This window comes from Doryrhamphus excisus, linkage group LG1 (assembly GCF_037039965.1).
Source record: "Doryrhamphus excisus strain RoL-2023G ecotype Guam linkage group LG1, RoL_Dexc_Guam_v1.1, whole genome shotgun sequence".
Taxonomy (NCBI): Eukaryota; Metazoa; Chordata; class Actinopteri; order Syngnathiformes; family Syngnathidae; genus Doryrhamphus; species Doryrhamphus excisus.
In genome coordinates, this window is record NC_136357.1 from 18,757,623 (window position 1) to 18,773,374 (window position 15,752).

Here is a 15,752-nt window from a genome sequence, read left to right on the forward strand (position 1 = left end):
AGCCTGTTCTCATGAAAGGTGGTTCCCACCTGGTATGTGGGAGTGTATCTGGATGACATGATGGCAGAGTCATCTGGACTTCCTTGCAAGGCTGGCGTCCTTCAACGTATGGAAGAAGCTGCTGTAGATGTTCTACTGACTCTACTGGCAGCATCATTCAATGCACAGTTTCATCTTCTGACAGAGCAGTTCCATGGCAGATTACTATCACTGCCTTGCTCCACCAAAAGACTGAGCAGATCATTCCTCCTTCTTCCAAATGACTACAAATGTCACATTATCTGTTCCCTATTTATTTATTTTGGTCTCGTGTTTTTGCTTTGGTTGTTTTATTTAATTTTGTGATTAAGTTCATTTAGGACATTTTTGCAGAGCTGCTGGAAAAGTGAATTTCTCTTGGAAGATGTAGTTGCGGGTGCGGGGTGTTGCAGTGAGTCAAGCCATCCAGAATGCTGAGCTGAGTCTCAGGTTTAGCCCCGCCCATCTTTCCATAAAAAGAAAATCAGTTTCCTGCCCTGCAGTGGTGGGAAAACCACTGACGTCCCCTTTTTGTGCTCAGACATTCCTCACTGAAGCAGCGCGTTGGTGGTATAGTGGTGAGCATAGCTGCCTTCCAAGCAGTTGACCCGGGTTCGATTCCCGGCCAACGCAAACTTTTTGACTTGTAGTTCTCATAACAATAATATTTAGATTTATCATTTAGTTGTGGAAAACTAAACCGAAAACATTATTTGTCAACATCACTGCTTCATTTGATGGGAATTTTAAATGATATTCTTGTCATATGAATTTATGGTATTACTCTGACAAATAATTTCATGGGATTTAAACGTCGCCAACTTTTTTTCATAATATGAGAAGTAAAATAATATTGCCTGACTTTTTTAGATGAACGTCTTTGAAGTATATCGTCATCATTTTATTCTGGCCTCTGTCGCAGAGATTCTCCATGATATTCCTTTTTTCCGGTGGCCACTATTTGAGGAATTACGGTAAGCACGAAGTAAAAGATGACTGACAATGAACCCGCCGATGGTTATCTTTGATTGGCTCCCAATTCCACTTGAGCCAATGAGCATTCAAATCAACATAAAAGTTCCTCCGGTATAAAAAGGTAATGAGCCCACCTTCATCCATTCCTGGAGTCTTCCTGCTTGTGGTTTCTAAAGATAGGGGGACAGGATTTTAGATTCCTAGGCCTCGGATTCCAGGTCCTCTAGTCCGTCCCCGTCGGCCGTGTCGGTACTCTCGTGGTCCAGTAGCAGGAATTTGCCGTCGTTGGTCAGCGGCATGTTCTTCATCAGCTGGGCCAGCGCCGCAGGGTCCTACCGTGTAAACACCAAAAAGAAACAATTACACAAACGTCCCACTTCAAAACACAAAAAAACTTCACACTTTTCGATATAATTGATCCATAGGAGTTATATCAAAAAAGTTTTCATAAAGAATGCGTTGGCCGGGAATCGAACCCGGGTCAACTGCTTGGAAGGCAGCTATGCTCACCACTATACCACCAACGCTGTGCTTCTAGGAGGAATGCCTGAGCACAAAAAGGGGACTCTGACTGCAAGACAGGAAACGGCTTTTCCTTTTATGGCAACATAGGCGGGGCTTAACATGAGGCTCAGCTTACAGAACCACACATCTGGAAACATTCAGTGTCATTTGGATAGAAGAAATGGCTTCATGTTGGCACAAAAATGGTGGCAATTTGGCAAATTAAAAGAAAAACAAAGTAATTGTAATGAAAAAAATGTATATTACATATATGGATGAATAGTCAATAAAACTTAATAAAACTAAATAAAACTTCAAAAACTGAAACTAGTCATAATATGATAAAAATTAAGGATTATATACTGAATAGTAAGTATATGGAATGGAAAAGTAAGTTATACTTTTAAAAGAAAAAAGTGTCAATTCACAAAAATGTGTAAAAAAATATGTATAAAAATTATGAATATTGACAAAAAACACGCAGATTTTTGTAAAAAAAAATCACAATATTACTTTCACATTTGTGGAATTGTATAAGTGTAAAGATACAGAAAAATTGTGTAAATGTGAAGTTCCACTTATCTGTCAATATTTATATGATATCAAATAAATAATACCAAATAATTCCTTCGGCTCAGGCTGTTTTAAAAGTCAACAGAGTAACCATTTAAATATTAAAAAGCAAAGTTTTCAAAATTAAAAATCAACTGTCATCATTTACATGACATATGGTAGCATACGTGCTTGAAAGGAAATTGACCTGCGTTCGATTCCCGGCCAACGCATGCTCTTACACTGGTAGTTTTTACTGAATGGTGAGTGTGTTGCCGATGTATGATGGAGTCGAACTCACCTTCTTAGCTTCGGTGATGTCCTTGGCCAGACTCATGGTGTAGCAAATCTACAGGAAACAAGAACCTTTTAGGATCCCACATCAACATGCTTGAACTCTCTGCTGCTCGCACCTTCTCGCCTTCCGTGTTGCTCTCGAAGACGAAGGTGCTAAATGAAGGCTCGCCGTCTTCGCCGCCGTCGCTCCAGTCCCGCCCCTCCACCACCAAACCCATCAGCCTGCTGTTCTCCTGGTGGGCCGCAAACTGACACACCTCACTGAGTGGAAACTGAAAGATGAATGCAAACTCAGGAACACGAGCTTGAACCAAGTCAACTAAAAGGTTAAATTATGGAAGAGAAAAGTAGGAATGCTATGATAGATGATGAATGGGAATTTTATGGGAATCGGCAGCATCAAATCCTGATTAGAGCATCCAGTCAGTGTCTTTTTGACGTGCATCATTTCATTAGAATCATTACATAGAATGACATGGTAGGTTGACTACAGCCCCCCTGGCCTTTAGACACATGTGCCCCAAACCAAGCCCCCACCCGAGTGCTTTGAGATACTTACACTTATTCTTGTCACTTGAGTCTGAGGGTCAATCAGCCTATCAGAACACAGAAGACAAAACGCCTTTGACTGAACGTGCATCTTAATGAAGTCAGTAATAATCAATAATCCCTGGTTCCTCTCCTATATTGGGTAATATGGAAAGGTTTGGCCACCCTTCATAATGAATCGCTATAAACCAGGGATTGAAATATTGAGATGGGGTTGTCAGCCTCCGTCGTACCGTAAGGTGCTGCTGGTGACCATGAGGTGGGACTCGGTGGTCCTGAAGATGTTGTGTATGGCCCGGGCGGCCAGGACCTGCCTCATGGCCTCGTAGATCACCTCCTGGTTGTCGCCGCAGCGTACCGCCATGGAGCCCAGGAAGCGCACGGCAAACACCTGCTGCAAGAGGGCGTCTGCGTGCACGATAAGCAAGAGCAACCTTCAGGCTTGACAGGAAGTGCACAAAAACACACACGCAATTACAACAGGAGGGTGACTGTTACCGTCACTTTCGGGGGAATGGTCGTCATCGGTTTCTCCAAATGGATTAGTGCGCCTGGCAGGGAGGAAGGAAGCAAACATGATGATTACGAGCCCATGACTGATCCATTAAGGAGGCATCTCAGCCCCCTGGAAATGACATCATACTGTAAAGCAATAAAGCACATCCAGGAAATGAACCTACCTAAAGAACAAAACATGCACTCACCTCCCGTCCACCCTGTTCTGGTCCTGGAACTCAGAGGCGGGCAGCACAATATCAAATTGGATGGGCGTCCCTGGGGCGATCAGGTCTTCCGGTTCCGGAGCTGCTCCCGTCTTCTGGCAGGCCGTGCTGGTGGAGTAGACACCTCCTGGTTTGGCTCTGCAGGCACAAGTGAAGGTGAGATGCAGGACGTGATGAGGTTGTCATGGCGATAATCTAGCTTGTCAAATCCGTAATGCCAACCACGTCTCTGTGGCGCAATCGGTTAGCGCGTTCGGCTGTTAACCGAAAGGTTGGTGGTTCGAGCCCACCCAGGGACGAATCCATGTTTTGGCCTTCAGGCTGGATGATCCCAGATGTTAAAGAACAACTCTTATGTATGAATCTCCATACATAAACCAAGCTTAAGTGCCTTGGAAAGACAGCTATATCAGGAAGGTAAGATGCAAGACATGACGATGTTGTCATGGCGATAATCTAGCTTGTCAAATCAGCAAGCCTGACAAAGTCTCTGTGGCGCAATCGGTTAGCGCGTTCGGCTGTTAACCGAAAGGTTGGTGGTTCAAGCCCACCCAGGGACGAATCCATGTTTTGGCGGTCATAAACCTGGATGATCCCAGGTTTAGGCCCAGATGTTAATGAAGAACTCTTCTGTTTGAATCTCCATACATAAACCAAGCTTAAGTGCCTTGGAAAGACGGCGACATCAGGGAAGGTGAGATGCAAGACGTGATGAGGTTGTCATGGCGATAATCTAGCTTGTCAAATCAGCAAGTCCAACTTTTTCTCGTTTACTGCAACGCTGCGGCACAAAGACAAAACGTGTCTGACCTGTCCGGGTCAGGTGAGCCTTCCTGCCTCTTCTCAAAGCTGGTGATGGGCGTGACGGCCTGGATGGCCGTTTGGTTCAAGCGGATAGCTACGGCCTGGACACAAACAACACAAAGACAAGTTATCCGATTCTGGAGGAAGAAACACACGGAATGTTCTTCACCTCTGGGTTGTCAGTCAGGTAGATCTGTCTGGAGATGTTGTTCACGGTGCAGATCCACTGAGGAAGAAACAAAGGGAGATGAACTATTCGGGACTTCCTGTGTGTGAGGCGACGTGAAAACAACCTGACTGATATAAACGTTGACAGACTGGACGGACATGTCCAAATGACACTGATGAGACCTGACAGCTTCCTGCCTCTGCTGTGATAGCGATACTGCAAATATCGCTGGCTATCAAGTTTTCACGCTAATAATATTCTCCCTGCGCTCCTCTTTGCTTTTCCCATGGTGATGGAGAGGTTTCATTTCTAACTTTTATTCCACGTTATATTCCTTCAACACAACCCTTCTCTTGCCAGTTAATAGACAGAAGGCAACTAAAAGCAACTTACTTCCTCGTATTCCTTTTTGCTCTCTGCTTGTAGAATCATTGACCTGGTGGAAAACAAAACAAGAAGGTCAAGGAGTGTAGAAAAAGATCAAATAAGCGTCTGTCCTTGTTGCGTTCGAGGACCGTTCGTACGTTTTTCCAGATGGTGATGTGATTTGGAAGCAGTAGTGTCTATCTTCACATTCGATGGCCATGACGGAACTGTTGTCCAGATCTAGCACCATGCCTCCAGCCACCGCCCCCCGGGGCTGACACATGAGGTTCCCCCCCTGCGTGAAGAAGTAGAGGCGGTCCCAGGCGGTGGTCACCAGGCCCGTCTTACTGAGGACAGAAAATCACATCAACGTTCAGAGTTAAATATCAAAAGGGGCCGTGTGATGGAAAGATGGTAGTTGACGTCCTTTATGGTGATCTAGATTGATTTTTCAACCTGACAAAGACAGCTTTATCTGACAGTATGTCTCTGTGGCACAGTTGGTAGACGTGTCCATCCCGGGTCAGGCACTTCCACAGAAGAAAATATGAAAACTGCATTGAGTGCATCTTCATCCATCGACCTACTTTAGCTACCTTGAAAGGGGTAAGGCTCTGTGTCGGTTAGCCCATTCATCCTTCATATGCTGCTTTCTTGGGCTTTGTTGCTGTGAACTCGGAAAGACGGATGCATAGTCTGGGCTTTAGACCTGAGATCGATCCCAGCTGCAGACACCTGCCAAGCATCACTCATGTCTCTGTGGCGCAATCGGTTAGCGCGCTCGGCTGTTAACCGAAAGGTTGGTGGTTCAAGCCCACCCAGGGACGAAGTCATGTTTTGGCCTTCAGACTGGATGATCCCAGGTTCAGGCCCAGATGTTAATTAGAGCTCTTATGTTTGAATCTCCGTACAATAATCTAGCCTCACTACCTCGGAAAGACAGCTATATCATGTAGGATTAGATATTCTGGGTTTAGGACTAGAGGGTTCCAGCTTCAGGTGCTTCTGCAGAAGAAACTGATGTCTTCATCTATTAGCCTAGTTTAGCAACCTTGAACAGCGTGAGTCTATGTGTCGGTTGGCTCAAAAGTATGGTGTTTTTTTGGGCTTTGTTGCTATGAACAAGGAAAGACGGATGCATATTTTGGGCTTTAGACTGGAGATCGATCGCAGGTCCAGACAGCTGGCCAGCAGAAACCACGTCTCTGTGGCGCAATCGGTTAGCGCGTTCGGCTGTTAACCGAAAGGTTGGTGGTTCAAGCCCACCCAGGGACGAAGTCATGTTTTGGCCTTCAGGCTGAATGATCCCAGGTTCAGGCCCAGATGTTAATTAACAGCTCTTGTGTTTGAATCTCCATACATCAATCGAGCCTCACTACCTCGGAAAGACAGCTATGTCATGTAGAAATTGATATTCTGGGTTTAGGACAAGAGGGTTCCAGTTTCAGGCGCTTCTGCAGAAGAAACTGATGTCTTCATCTATTAGCCTAGTTTAGCAACCTTGAACAAGGAAAGATGTGGTGCAATTGGTTAGCGCGTTCGGCTGTTAACCGAAAGGTTGGTGGTTCAAGCCCACCCAGGAACGAAGTCATTTTTTGGCCTTTAGCTCTGACTCATGAATGTGAACATACATTAACCTAGCCTCCCTGCCTATATCTACGTGATAAAGACAGCTATATCACATAGAATTGGACATTCTGGGTTTGAGACTAGAAGGTCCCAGCTTCAGGCACTTCTGCAGAAGAAAGGTTGGTAACTGAAAGGTTGGTGGTTCAAGCCCACCCAGGGACATATTTGTGTTTTGGCCTTGAAGCTGGATGATCCCAGGTTCAGGCCCAGATGTTAATTGCCGGCTCTGACTCATGAATCTCCATACATAAACCAGCTTAACCACCTCGGAAAGACAGCTATATCATCTGCTTCGAGCACAACCATGGAGAACTTGATATTCTGGGTTTAAGACTGGGTGGACCCAGGTTCAGGCACTTCCGCAGAACAAAATATGACAACTGATAAGTCTTCATCTATTAGCCTAGTTTAGCAACCTAGAAAAGCGTTATTGGTTAGCTAATTTGACTGTTATACAAAAGAATGAACAAGGAAAGATAGACTCATACAGTGGGCTTTAGACCAGAGAACGATCCCAGGTTCACACAGCTGTCTACTTCACACCATGTCTCTGTGGCGCAATCGGTTAGCGTGTTCGGCTGTTAACCGAAAGGTTGGTGGTTCGAGCCCACCCAGGGACGACTTCATGTTTTGGCCTTCAGGCTGGATGATCCCAGGTTCAAGCCCTGATGTTAATTAAAGCTCTTGGTTTATGTATGAATCTCCATACATAAACCAAGCTTACGTGCCTTGGAAAGACAAGCTATATCATGTGCTTTCAGCACCCATGCTGAAATGGATATTCTGGATTTCTTGGGCTTTGTTGCTATGAACATGGAGGGAAATTACAATTTTCATGTGCAATTTTCATGTGGGCAAGGCCTGCACCATCCGTACTTCCTGATGTTGAGGAAACCCGCCTTCTGGATCAGTGTGCGATTGACGGGCTCGGTGTCCTGGTCCAGCATGTAGACCGAGTCATCCACAGACAAGAGCTCCTTCTGGGACACCCGCATGGCTTCTGCATCAGCGTCCAGCTGAGCTTGGATACTAAAACACAACAAGTGTTCAAAGCAGCCCTTTCAAAACACTTTGGGTTGTCATGACGATTATTTACTTTTGCGTCATGTTGGTCACAGAGGAGAGAAAGCTGTCCATCTTCTTTGACACCAGCTCCAGGCCTTTCTTGAAGAAACTGACCTAAAACAGGACAGACTGTGTGAGGATAGACTCCATCCCTTCACATGTTCTTAAAAGTCCATTCCCTAAAAAGCGCTGATGAGGGCATCCATGTCAGCCACCTGTGCCTGCGTGTAGCCCAGCATGGGCTCCAACATGGCAACCCTCTTACGGTACTGCAGGGCATTGAGGGCGCAGTAATACTGCAGCGAGGCCTGGTGCTGCTTCCTACGGGTGTATGCTACCTCTTTGACCAGGTCGGCTTTCAGCTGTCATGGCAGGAGAGATTTATTCTATTAGTCATTTGGATTGTAAATGAGAGCGCTGCAGAGATTAATCACAAGGTAGAAAGAAAACCTTCTCATTTTCCTTCTTTTTGGGTAAACGGCTGTATTTGACCATGGCTGCCTCGTGTTCTGCATAAGGACAGAAACACGAGAGGAGATTAACGACAAATGGCATAATATTTCAAATGATTAAGCGCAACTAGGAGGTTTTATTTTGACTTACCGTCAGTAGCGATACCAAATATTTCCTTCAACGTGCTGATCTCTGCAAAATTTAACACAAAGTCACTTTGCAGTACTGGGAACAGAATGTTTAATGTCTGAATTATTAATACACACAGCTTTTAATAAATGGGATGCGGTGGGGGAAATACGTGTGACTTTAATTTACACAAAATAGAATTTGATTGTGGAAATAAGTAGTATTTGATTTCAGGTTGATGATAATTATTTGACTCATATGTGAAGTTATGACACATTACAAATAGCTCTGAAAAACATTAATAAACAAAAAAAATGCTCCGGTGAGGGAATTACCCGTACTACCAGTGCTTCAAGTGCTTCTTTTCCCCCCCTGCCAGTCATAATTACCCCTGAGCTCGTAAACAAGCATTCATAGTTTCAGAGAAAAAACAGCACACAAAAAAACATATCAGCCACCTTAAACGGCAGTAGAACGACAACACTAAAGGTTTCTTCAAAAAAACTGTAAAAGCTTTTCCAGAGACCTCCCTGGTGGCACACTGACTGATTGGAGCATGTGCCCGAATACAGTGCACCTTGCTGGACCACAGCAGGTGACTCCTGATAGTAGTAATGTGGTAGTTATTTAAAACTTTTGTTTAGTATATTACATTCCCAATCCAATAGATCTATTCTGTACTACTCATATCTTTGCTGAGTGGAAAGCTTTCAAACAACAAAATATGAGAACAAAAATGAGGACTCCCACCAAACTCACCCAAGGATGCTACTGCGGGCCTCGCTATGTGCAATGGGACAAACTCTTCCCATAAAGTCGGAAGGGCTTAATTATCCAAAATGTCTCGGAAAGTGCGTCCAATAAAGTCCATATGGGATATTATGCTAATCAGATCATTAGACTTTGAGTGTGTGTCTACCCGTAAGGTCTTTTTCTCTGAACTGGATCAAGGGGAAGACCATGGTGTCAGCCATCTGGTTGGCGAGCTCTGAGTGGAGGGAGTTGAGCTGGATGACACCAAACACAACACTATGTGAAGGATATAAACATACACGACAAGAGGCATCGAGGAGATACAACTTCAGGAGGTCCAATTTAGTTTTACAAAATGACTTCTTGAGAACATTTTAGTGCAACGGTGAGGCAAAAGCTTAGATTAAGTGTATGAAACGCAATGATAACCCCTCCGCACTGTGCAGCCATTAATCCCGTGTTTATCAAACAAGCAGGCCTCCACTTTAATCTAATCTAAAGTTCTAAAGTTCACCAGATTAGCAGCAGTATCCTTGCTGAAGAGGACGACAGATGGTTTGCTTTTCATGTGAAAGTGCTGGTCTTGGACATACTCCATAAAGAAAGTGCCTCCTTGCGCCGTCACCAATCAAAAACCAAAAGTGGCGTACGGCAGCTATTTTCAATTTGTGTCTTGCACTTTATTTTCATCCAGCGGGGCTTCGTCTATTAACACTCCTATGGGTGATGACAATCCTCTAGTGCTAGTGGCATAGTTTATTTAACTGTCACATTTGGAGGTGGTTGAAATAGCCATGTCAAATCTCTAATGGTAATTGCTAGTGTGTATATGGGAATTTCAATGTAAATTAGCACAGAGCTAGTGCATTTGTTTGCATGCATGTTTATGATGAACGTCACAAAGAAAGGATTTTGTACCTTATCCGTTCATACACTTTCTGTGCCTCTTAATCCTCATTAGGTTAGCAGGGGTACACTGGAGCCTATCCCGGCTGACTATGGGCAAGAGGTGTTTCATTGAAAGTAATGTGTGACAGTTGGTCAATAAATCAACCAGAAGCAGTTCATTTGCATTCATTTAGTTTAATTTAGTTTTTAGTTTTGACTATTCGCCGGCCAAACAACCATTCACACTCACATTCAATGTCAGGGTAGAATGCCTCATATGAATGTCGGGATTTCTGTACTTCAGCCGTGAGGACCTCCTGCTCGCCTGCTATTTTTTCCATGTGTCCCCTAAGGGGCGTGGACCTTACTGATGTGGAAAAACAGGTTTTATAGCTCAAACTTTTGTTTCAGTATTCTTCTAAAGGGGACCTGCCTCTTTATTTCAGGGGCATTTAAAATGAAATTGGACCCTAGTGGGGTACTATAGTAAGTAGGACTGGGCGATATGACCTCAAATCAATATCACGATAAGACCTTGATAACGATAAATGCACAATGAATCCCCGACCACAATATATCTTTGCCACCTGAAAACAAATGAATGCAAATTAATTGATTCTGGTTGATTTATTGACCAACTGGCACACATTACTTTCAAAGAAACATCATGGGACAGATCTACTATTCCGCCTATAAAGCCTGCTGGAACGACCCCCAAAAAGCGACAAGAACGCTCCATTTACATGATGTGCGAACACATACAGATACAAATAGTGGAGTACTCGCTCATCCCCACTTCTAATTATCTATCCTAAGCACACATAGATCTCACCTCCTCTACTGTTTTAGCGAAGTTCTGCAGCGTACCGATGACTTCTTCGTCACCTTTCCCAAGAGCGAAATTCTAAAATGGCAAATTAAGATGGACAACATTCAGCATTGGAGCTAAATAAAACATGATAACCTATGAATAGACACAAACATAGTTTTAGAACACCCCAATTTGATCCCTTGCAACTAATTCCAACAGGGGTTCTCCAAGTTCTGCAGTACTTACTACCTCCTCTGTCTGCATAAAAACAATGTCCGCAACACACTGTGGTTCTATACCCTTGTGAACATCATTTGAACAGCATTGTACTGGAGAAAGTCATTTGTTGTGACAAAAATGGCTAGAAAAAAAAGCAATTAACAATAGAAGAGACATAGACCATCTTAACACTTAAAAATGTAGCTTTTTCCACACAGCAAAATTTTGATTGGTGACTCCCAGCTACATATAAAGAAGGCACACTAGGTACACATACAATGAAAACATACTGTACTAAGAAGACAAATGTGTAAACAATCTTAGTGCCCAGGCACAGTAGGATGAGTGGAAAGTGAAGCCCAAAGCAAAACTCAGTTCTTTATTGCACACAGTGAACTCAAACACTATAATTGGGTTAAGGAGCGAATAATTGCAACCACAGCTAATGGTTGTGGTAGACGTAGTCACCATGATGGTACTTACTTTCTTCTCGTATGAAAGAAGCTGACGGGAGAGTTGCTCTGTGGCCAAACCCATCTCACTCTTTAGCAAAGGCAAGCACAACGAGAGAGAATATGAAGTTATTACTTTACATTCTGCCTGCAGCCGCTCACTGAACTACACCTGCTGCAGCAGAACAGCCAAACTATCGGAAGATCCACTACAGTTCTAGTTCCATAATTTCTGCTGTTTTTGGTACCTGAGCTCCATACACACGCTGCATAGACTGCAGCAGCTGGTTGGTGTAGTCGGTGAGGTTCGCCGCATCCTCCTCGAACACGCTGAGCAGGGAGCGAGTCTGTGGGAACAAACACACACCATCAGATCTCGTTTCGTCGTGCTTAATGCGGAGATGTGCAAGTCCACAGTTCTCATGAACGAGGTCCTTTTTCCTCCAATCCCATCCTAACAACATTGAACATCACACCTTCCATTTCTAGCTTCAGACTCATCACCCTATCTGACACTCTTTTTACCTCCAGGACATTCTCAACCAACTCCTCCTTCAGAATAACTCCTACTCCATTTCTCCTCCCATCTACACCATGATAGAACAACTTGAACCCTGCTCCTAAACTTCTAGCCTTGCTGCCTTTCCACCTGGTCTCCTGAACACAGTATGTCTACCTTCCTCCTGTGCATCATGTCAACCAACTCTCTACCTTTTCCTGTCTGAGTTCCAACATTCCAAGTCCATACTCTCAATTCTAGGTTCTTGGTGCTCCTCTTCCCTCTCTTCTTACGGACACACAAGCTAGTGTGTGCAATGCTTCCTGGGTAATGCAGTGTGAAGCAAGTTGATGACTTCATGTGTCGCTCTGCCCACTGGTGAAATGTGGGCATTGACAATAACATACTGTTGCAGCGGGAGTGCCAGCATCTCTCAAATAATCTAATAATAAGTTCACAGTCAAGTTCTTTAAATACATTGCGTTCAGTTCGACATTCTAGAAAAATTCAATGAACGCGTTCTTTTGAACTTGTTCAAGCACAACGCTGGCTCAATAATAATAATATCTCTTTCCCTTACATTAGCTTTACATATGCCATGCCTGCTCTGTGTGTTTTTGTTAGTTATGGGTGCAGTCGTCACAGTCATGCAATGCATGGGGATTTTCCTGCAGGTGTGCAATGCAAAACTGACATGGTGTCTCAACTTAAACAAGTACAACAAAGCAAAACATGGCAAGCACAGCCCTTGGTCTGTTTGCAGACTCTACTGACTTTGACCAAGGCGGGACTGAGGAAAACTCTATAGTATGTGTATGAAATAAAATGAAGCTTTAGCCTGTTTTATCTTTTATGTCAAAGTGTAAAAGGGAAAAATGAGAATCCAGAAAGCAGCCCCGTGCAGTATTACAGTACATGTGTATAGTAATAATCACACTAGCATGTAAGGCCGGTACAGCAATTGCCATGTAGATATTTTTAAAGACTTATACAAAACACAAACACTAATGACTCGCGACACCATCTGTGACGTATATTATTCGTATAAAAACGTCAACATCCCAACTGTCAGTGAATTAAGCCAAATTCGGCTCAAAAATAGTATTTAACTTAGAAAAACCAAAATATAGCACAACTGTGGCTGAGCTGGAACACATTTACATCACATCTACATCACGCATCACGTAGTCCTCAACCAAACAAGCAACGTACATGACGCAGAAGCAATAACACATTAAATGATCTACCTCAGCACGTAAATAGGAAGTTTATAAAGGAATGAGTATTTGGAGGTGTATTATATGACTGTAATAACAATGTGACAACAAGGAGCTGACAGCAGGGAGCCTACACACAGAAGCAGTCCATGCTAGCTAGCAAACCAGCTAGCTAACGTCAGGATGTCATTTCTAATTAGTCATTTTTGTGGCGTGTATTTGTGAAAATATCGATAACAGCAGTACGACCATACCTGAGGACTGTCTTGCAATGCGTCCTCCAAGAGGAGTTTGTGATGTACGGCCGGCATATCTTGTTAGCGGCGGAGAAAGACACGAATGTAGAGGGCTTGAATTATTGACCACGCTGGACTCAATTTCCCAGCGTTCTCAGCGATGGGAACCGAATGTTGTTGAGGTTAAAGGTGGGACTGGAGAGCATAATTTTAGCCTTAAAATATGAACAAAATATGATTTACGTTTACAAGAAACCTTAATACACACACCTTAAATCAATATATATATAGTTTTATGTCTAGTTAATTTTGGGAAAGCGAGTTATAGACGAAGCCTCCGCTGTTTAAACTTGTAAACAGCGGCCTCAAGCGGCAAAAGGAACCAATGCATCCAACTTGTTCCACTCACTACTTCCACATTTATTAACCATATTCAAACTATTTCAACATTAAAATGTTAAGTTCATTCAGGATATCCGCCTTGTTTTTCGACAGTTCCACATTTCCTGGAGGTCGTCATTTTCAAGGCCAGAAATTGTTGCTTTGTGTAAATAATAATAGAGATGCAGGCCTGATTGTTATATCCTACCGGTAATGCTGTACGTAGATCTTTGTAAAGCAGACAAGCCCTGACAAGCAGCCTTCCCCCAGCCTGGGCATGAGCCTCCCTCTTCCGCTCCCTACTTCCTCCCCAGTGCGCTTTAATTGCTTCATTAATCGCTTGTGCTTGAGAGTCTGATGACTTAGACAATCAGGTGTTTGCTGGCATGAGTCAATATAAAGATGTGCATAGTGCATATGGAATAATTTCATTTTAAACTCAGATGCGTTTCACCTGAGGTAGGGGAAAGAAAGGGTCAGGCGGTATCAGCTGTTTGTACTAGGAAAATACTTCATTATTTCCCCCGAAACCCACCTCATCATCCCATCTTGCACCTCCTATTTTTCATGACGAGCCAAGAAGACTATTGCGCATGCCTTCCACGGCTTTCTCAATAGAGGGCAAAAAGCTTGATTTTGAGCTATTTCAACAAAAACAGAGACAGATGGATAGCCAACTTAACTTGTAGCTTGTTTTGTGCTTGAATGTGGCCTATTATTACTCAAAAAATACAAACGTAACCAAACATTTTTTCCATAATGCAGTGGAAGATGTTGCGATGACATGTAGTATTTCTTTGGGTCACTAGGTGTCAGTAATATTACATTGATGAGACAATAGCCTCCGCCGGAAGTACTCAGTGATCATGTGACTCTCCCAATGTTTATATTGCTTCAAGAAGGGGTGTGGCCAATCAGCTGCTTCCTGCAGAGACAAAAGATCAGGCTCCAAAGTGCTCAAACTTAACAGCTCTTAAAGTATATTTAAAATATATATCTATCTACAATATATATAGACAATCTAACCAGCTAACTTTCACACCACTAAACTAAATACTAATAATTTCACATTCAAGTAGTTGATATCATTCAATAATTCACAACTCACTTCCAAATGGCAATAAAGATAATTACACATAATTCCTCAATAGTTGTGTTCATAGCCTGAGTCAGTCAAAATAGCCCGCATAGCATCCATTAGTCATACACTTCACATATTACGTACATCCAGGTAGCATTTGCTATCAAACATCAAGAAATGAAAAATATTATTTAAAAGACAATGCAGCCGAAGTCAAGGCAACATATTTAAAAGGTTTCAGCAATGGGCACATTTTCCAATTCATCATGAAATAACAGTTGAACAGATGGAACTGCAGAAATAGGCATTTTTGTCGTGGAGTTCAGGATGCAAAGCCATCAAACAATTGATGTTTTTGTCCATAACCAGCCACTAAAAGCACACTGGAGGAGAACATGCAAACTCCACACAGAGATCAAACCCAGGTCTACAGTATACTATATCTTATTTTTTCTTATGATTTTGGGTAATATGAGTGTGAAAGTGACTATAGGGGTGTTATTTCATGTCTCGAGGGCTCTACTTTGCAGAAATTCACTTATCATGTGCGGCTCCGGAACCAATTAACAGTGAAAAACAATGGATGACTGCATCACAAACAACAACATAACAATAAGGAGTGGGACAGGAGGACACAAATGTTAGCAACATTAGCATAGCTAAGAAAGATTAGACTCACGTTTGAAGTGCAACATCACGCTAGACTAGCCCATGTGTTGAAGAAAGACTAAATGATCAAACTTAGAATGCTTATGTCTGTAGCTTTGTTTTAGTATGTGTAGTGAAGCCTGCCTGGAACTTCTTAAGTGACAGAGTGCCTTTTTCTCACAAATGAAAGGAACCAACAAGGCAGGGTAAATTTGCTCCTAAACTCGAGGGTCATAGTATTAGTATATTTGCACATACCGTACCACCAGAAAGTCATGCATAGCAAGAATAGACAATGCAAGGGAAAGCAGGCGAGTCACAGGGAACAATCTGGC

The 15,752-nt window shown here is 43.1% G+C and overlaps 1 protein-coding gene and 8 non-coding genes across 9 annotated transcripts; 7 read left to right on the forward strand and 2 right to left on the reverse strand.

Moving 5' to 3' along the window:
• Positions 1 to 254: 254 nt before the first annotated feature.
• Positions 255 to 13,470, reverse strand: appl2 (adaptor protein, phosphotyrosine interaction, PH domain and leucine zipper containing 2). Its single transcript, XM_058075717.2, has 21 exons — positions 13,326 to 13,470; positions 11,604 to 11,702; positions 11,387 to 11,446; positions 10,706 to 10,777; positions 9,152 to 9,239; positions 8,254 to 8,295; positions 8,101 to 8,159; positions 7,866 to 8,012; positions 7,682 to 7,764; positions 7,462 to 7,614; positions 5,115 to 5,303; positions 4,984 to 5,026; positions 4,591 to 4,647; positions 4,428 to 4,522; positions 3,600 to 3,755; positions 3,394 to 3,446; positions 3,129 to 3,303; positions 2,906 to 2,942; positions 2,463 to 2,618; positions 2,351 to 2,398; positions 255 to 1,325 (listed from the first exon to the last, which is right to left on the reverse strand). The coding sequence occupies exons 1-21, from the start codon at positions 13,380 to 13,382 to the stop codon at positions 1,194 to 1,196; spliced, it is 2,001 nt and encodes a 666-aa protein (XP_057931700.2). The 5' UTR covers positions 13,383 to 13,470; the 3' UTR covers positions 255 to 1,193.
• Positions 580 to 651, forward strand: trnag-ucc (transfer RNA glycine (anticodon UCC)). Its single transcript has one exon. It is a non-coding gene; the product is annotated as a tRNA-Gly (tRNA).
• Positions 1,449 to 1,520, reverse strand: trnag-ucc (transfer RNA glycine (anticodon UCC)). Its single transcript has one exon. It is a non-coding gene; the product is annotated as a tRNA-Gly (tRNA).
• trnan-guu (transfer RNA asparagine (anticodon GUU)) lies at positions 3,843 to 3,916 on the forward strand. The gene has a single exon. It is a non-coding gene; the product is annotated as a tRNA-Asn (tRNA).
• On the forward strand, positions 4,104 to 4,177 carry trnan-guu (transfer RNA asparagine (anticodon GUU)). Its single transcript has one exon. It is a non-coding gene; the product is annotated as a tRNA-Asn (tRNA).
• On the forward strand, positions 5,710 to 5,783 carry trnan-guu (transfer RNA asparagine (anticodon GUU)). Its single transcript has one exon. It is a non-coding gene; the product is annotated as a tRNA-Asn (tRNA).
• trnan-guu (transfer RNA asparagine (anticodon GUU)) lies at positions 6,158 to 6,231 on the forward strand. Its single transcript has one exon. It is a non-coding gene; the product is annotated as a tRNA-Asn (tRNA).
• Positions 6,471 to 6,541, forward strand: trnan-guu (transfer RNA asparagine (anticodon GUU)). Its single transcript has one exon. It is a non-coding gene; the product is annotated as a tRNA-Asn (tRNA).
• trnan-guu (transfer RNA asparagine (anticodon GUU)) lies at positions 7,132 to 7,205 on the forward strand. Its single transcript has one exon. It is a non-coding gene; the product is annotated as a tRNA-Asn (tRNA).
• Positions 13,471 to 15,752: the final 2,282 nt, after the last annotated feature.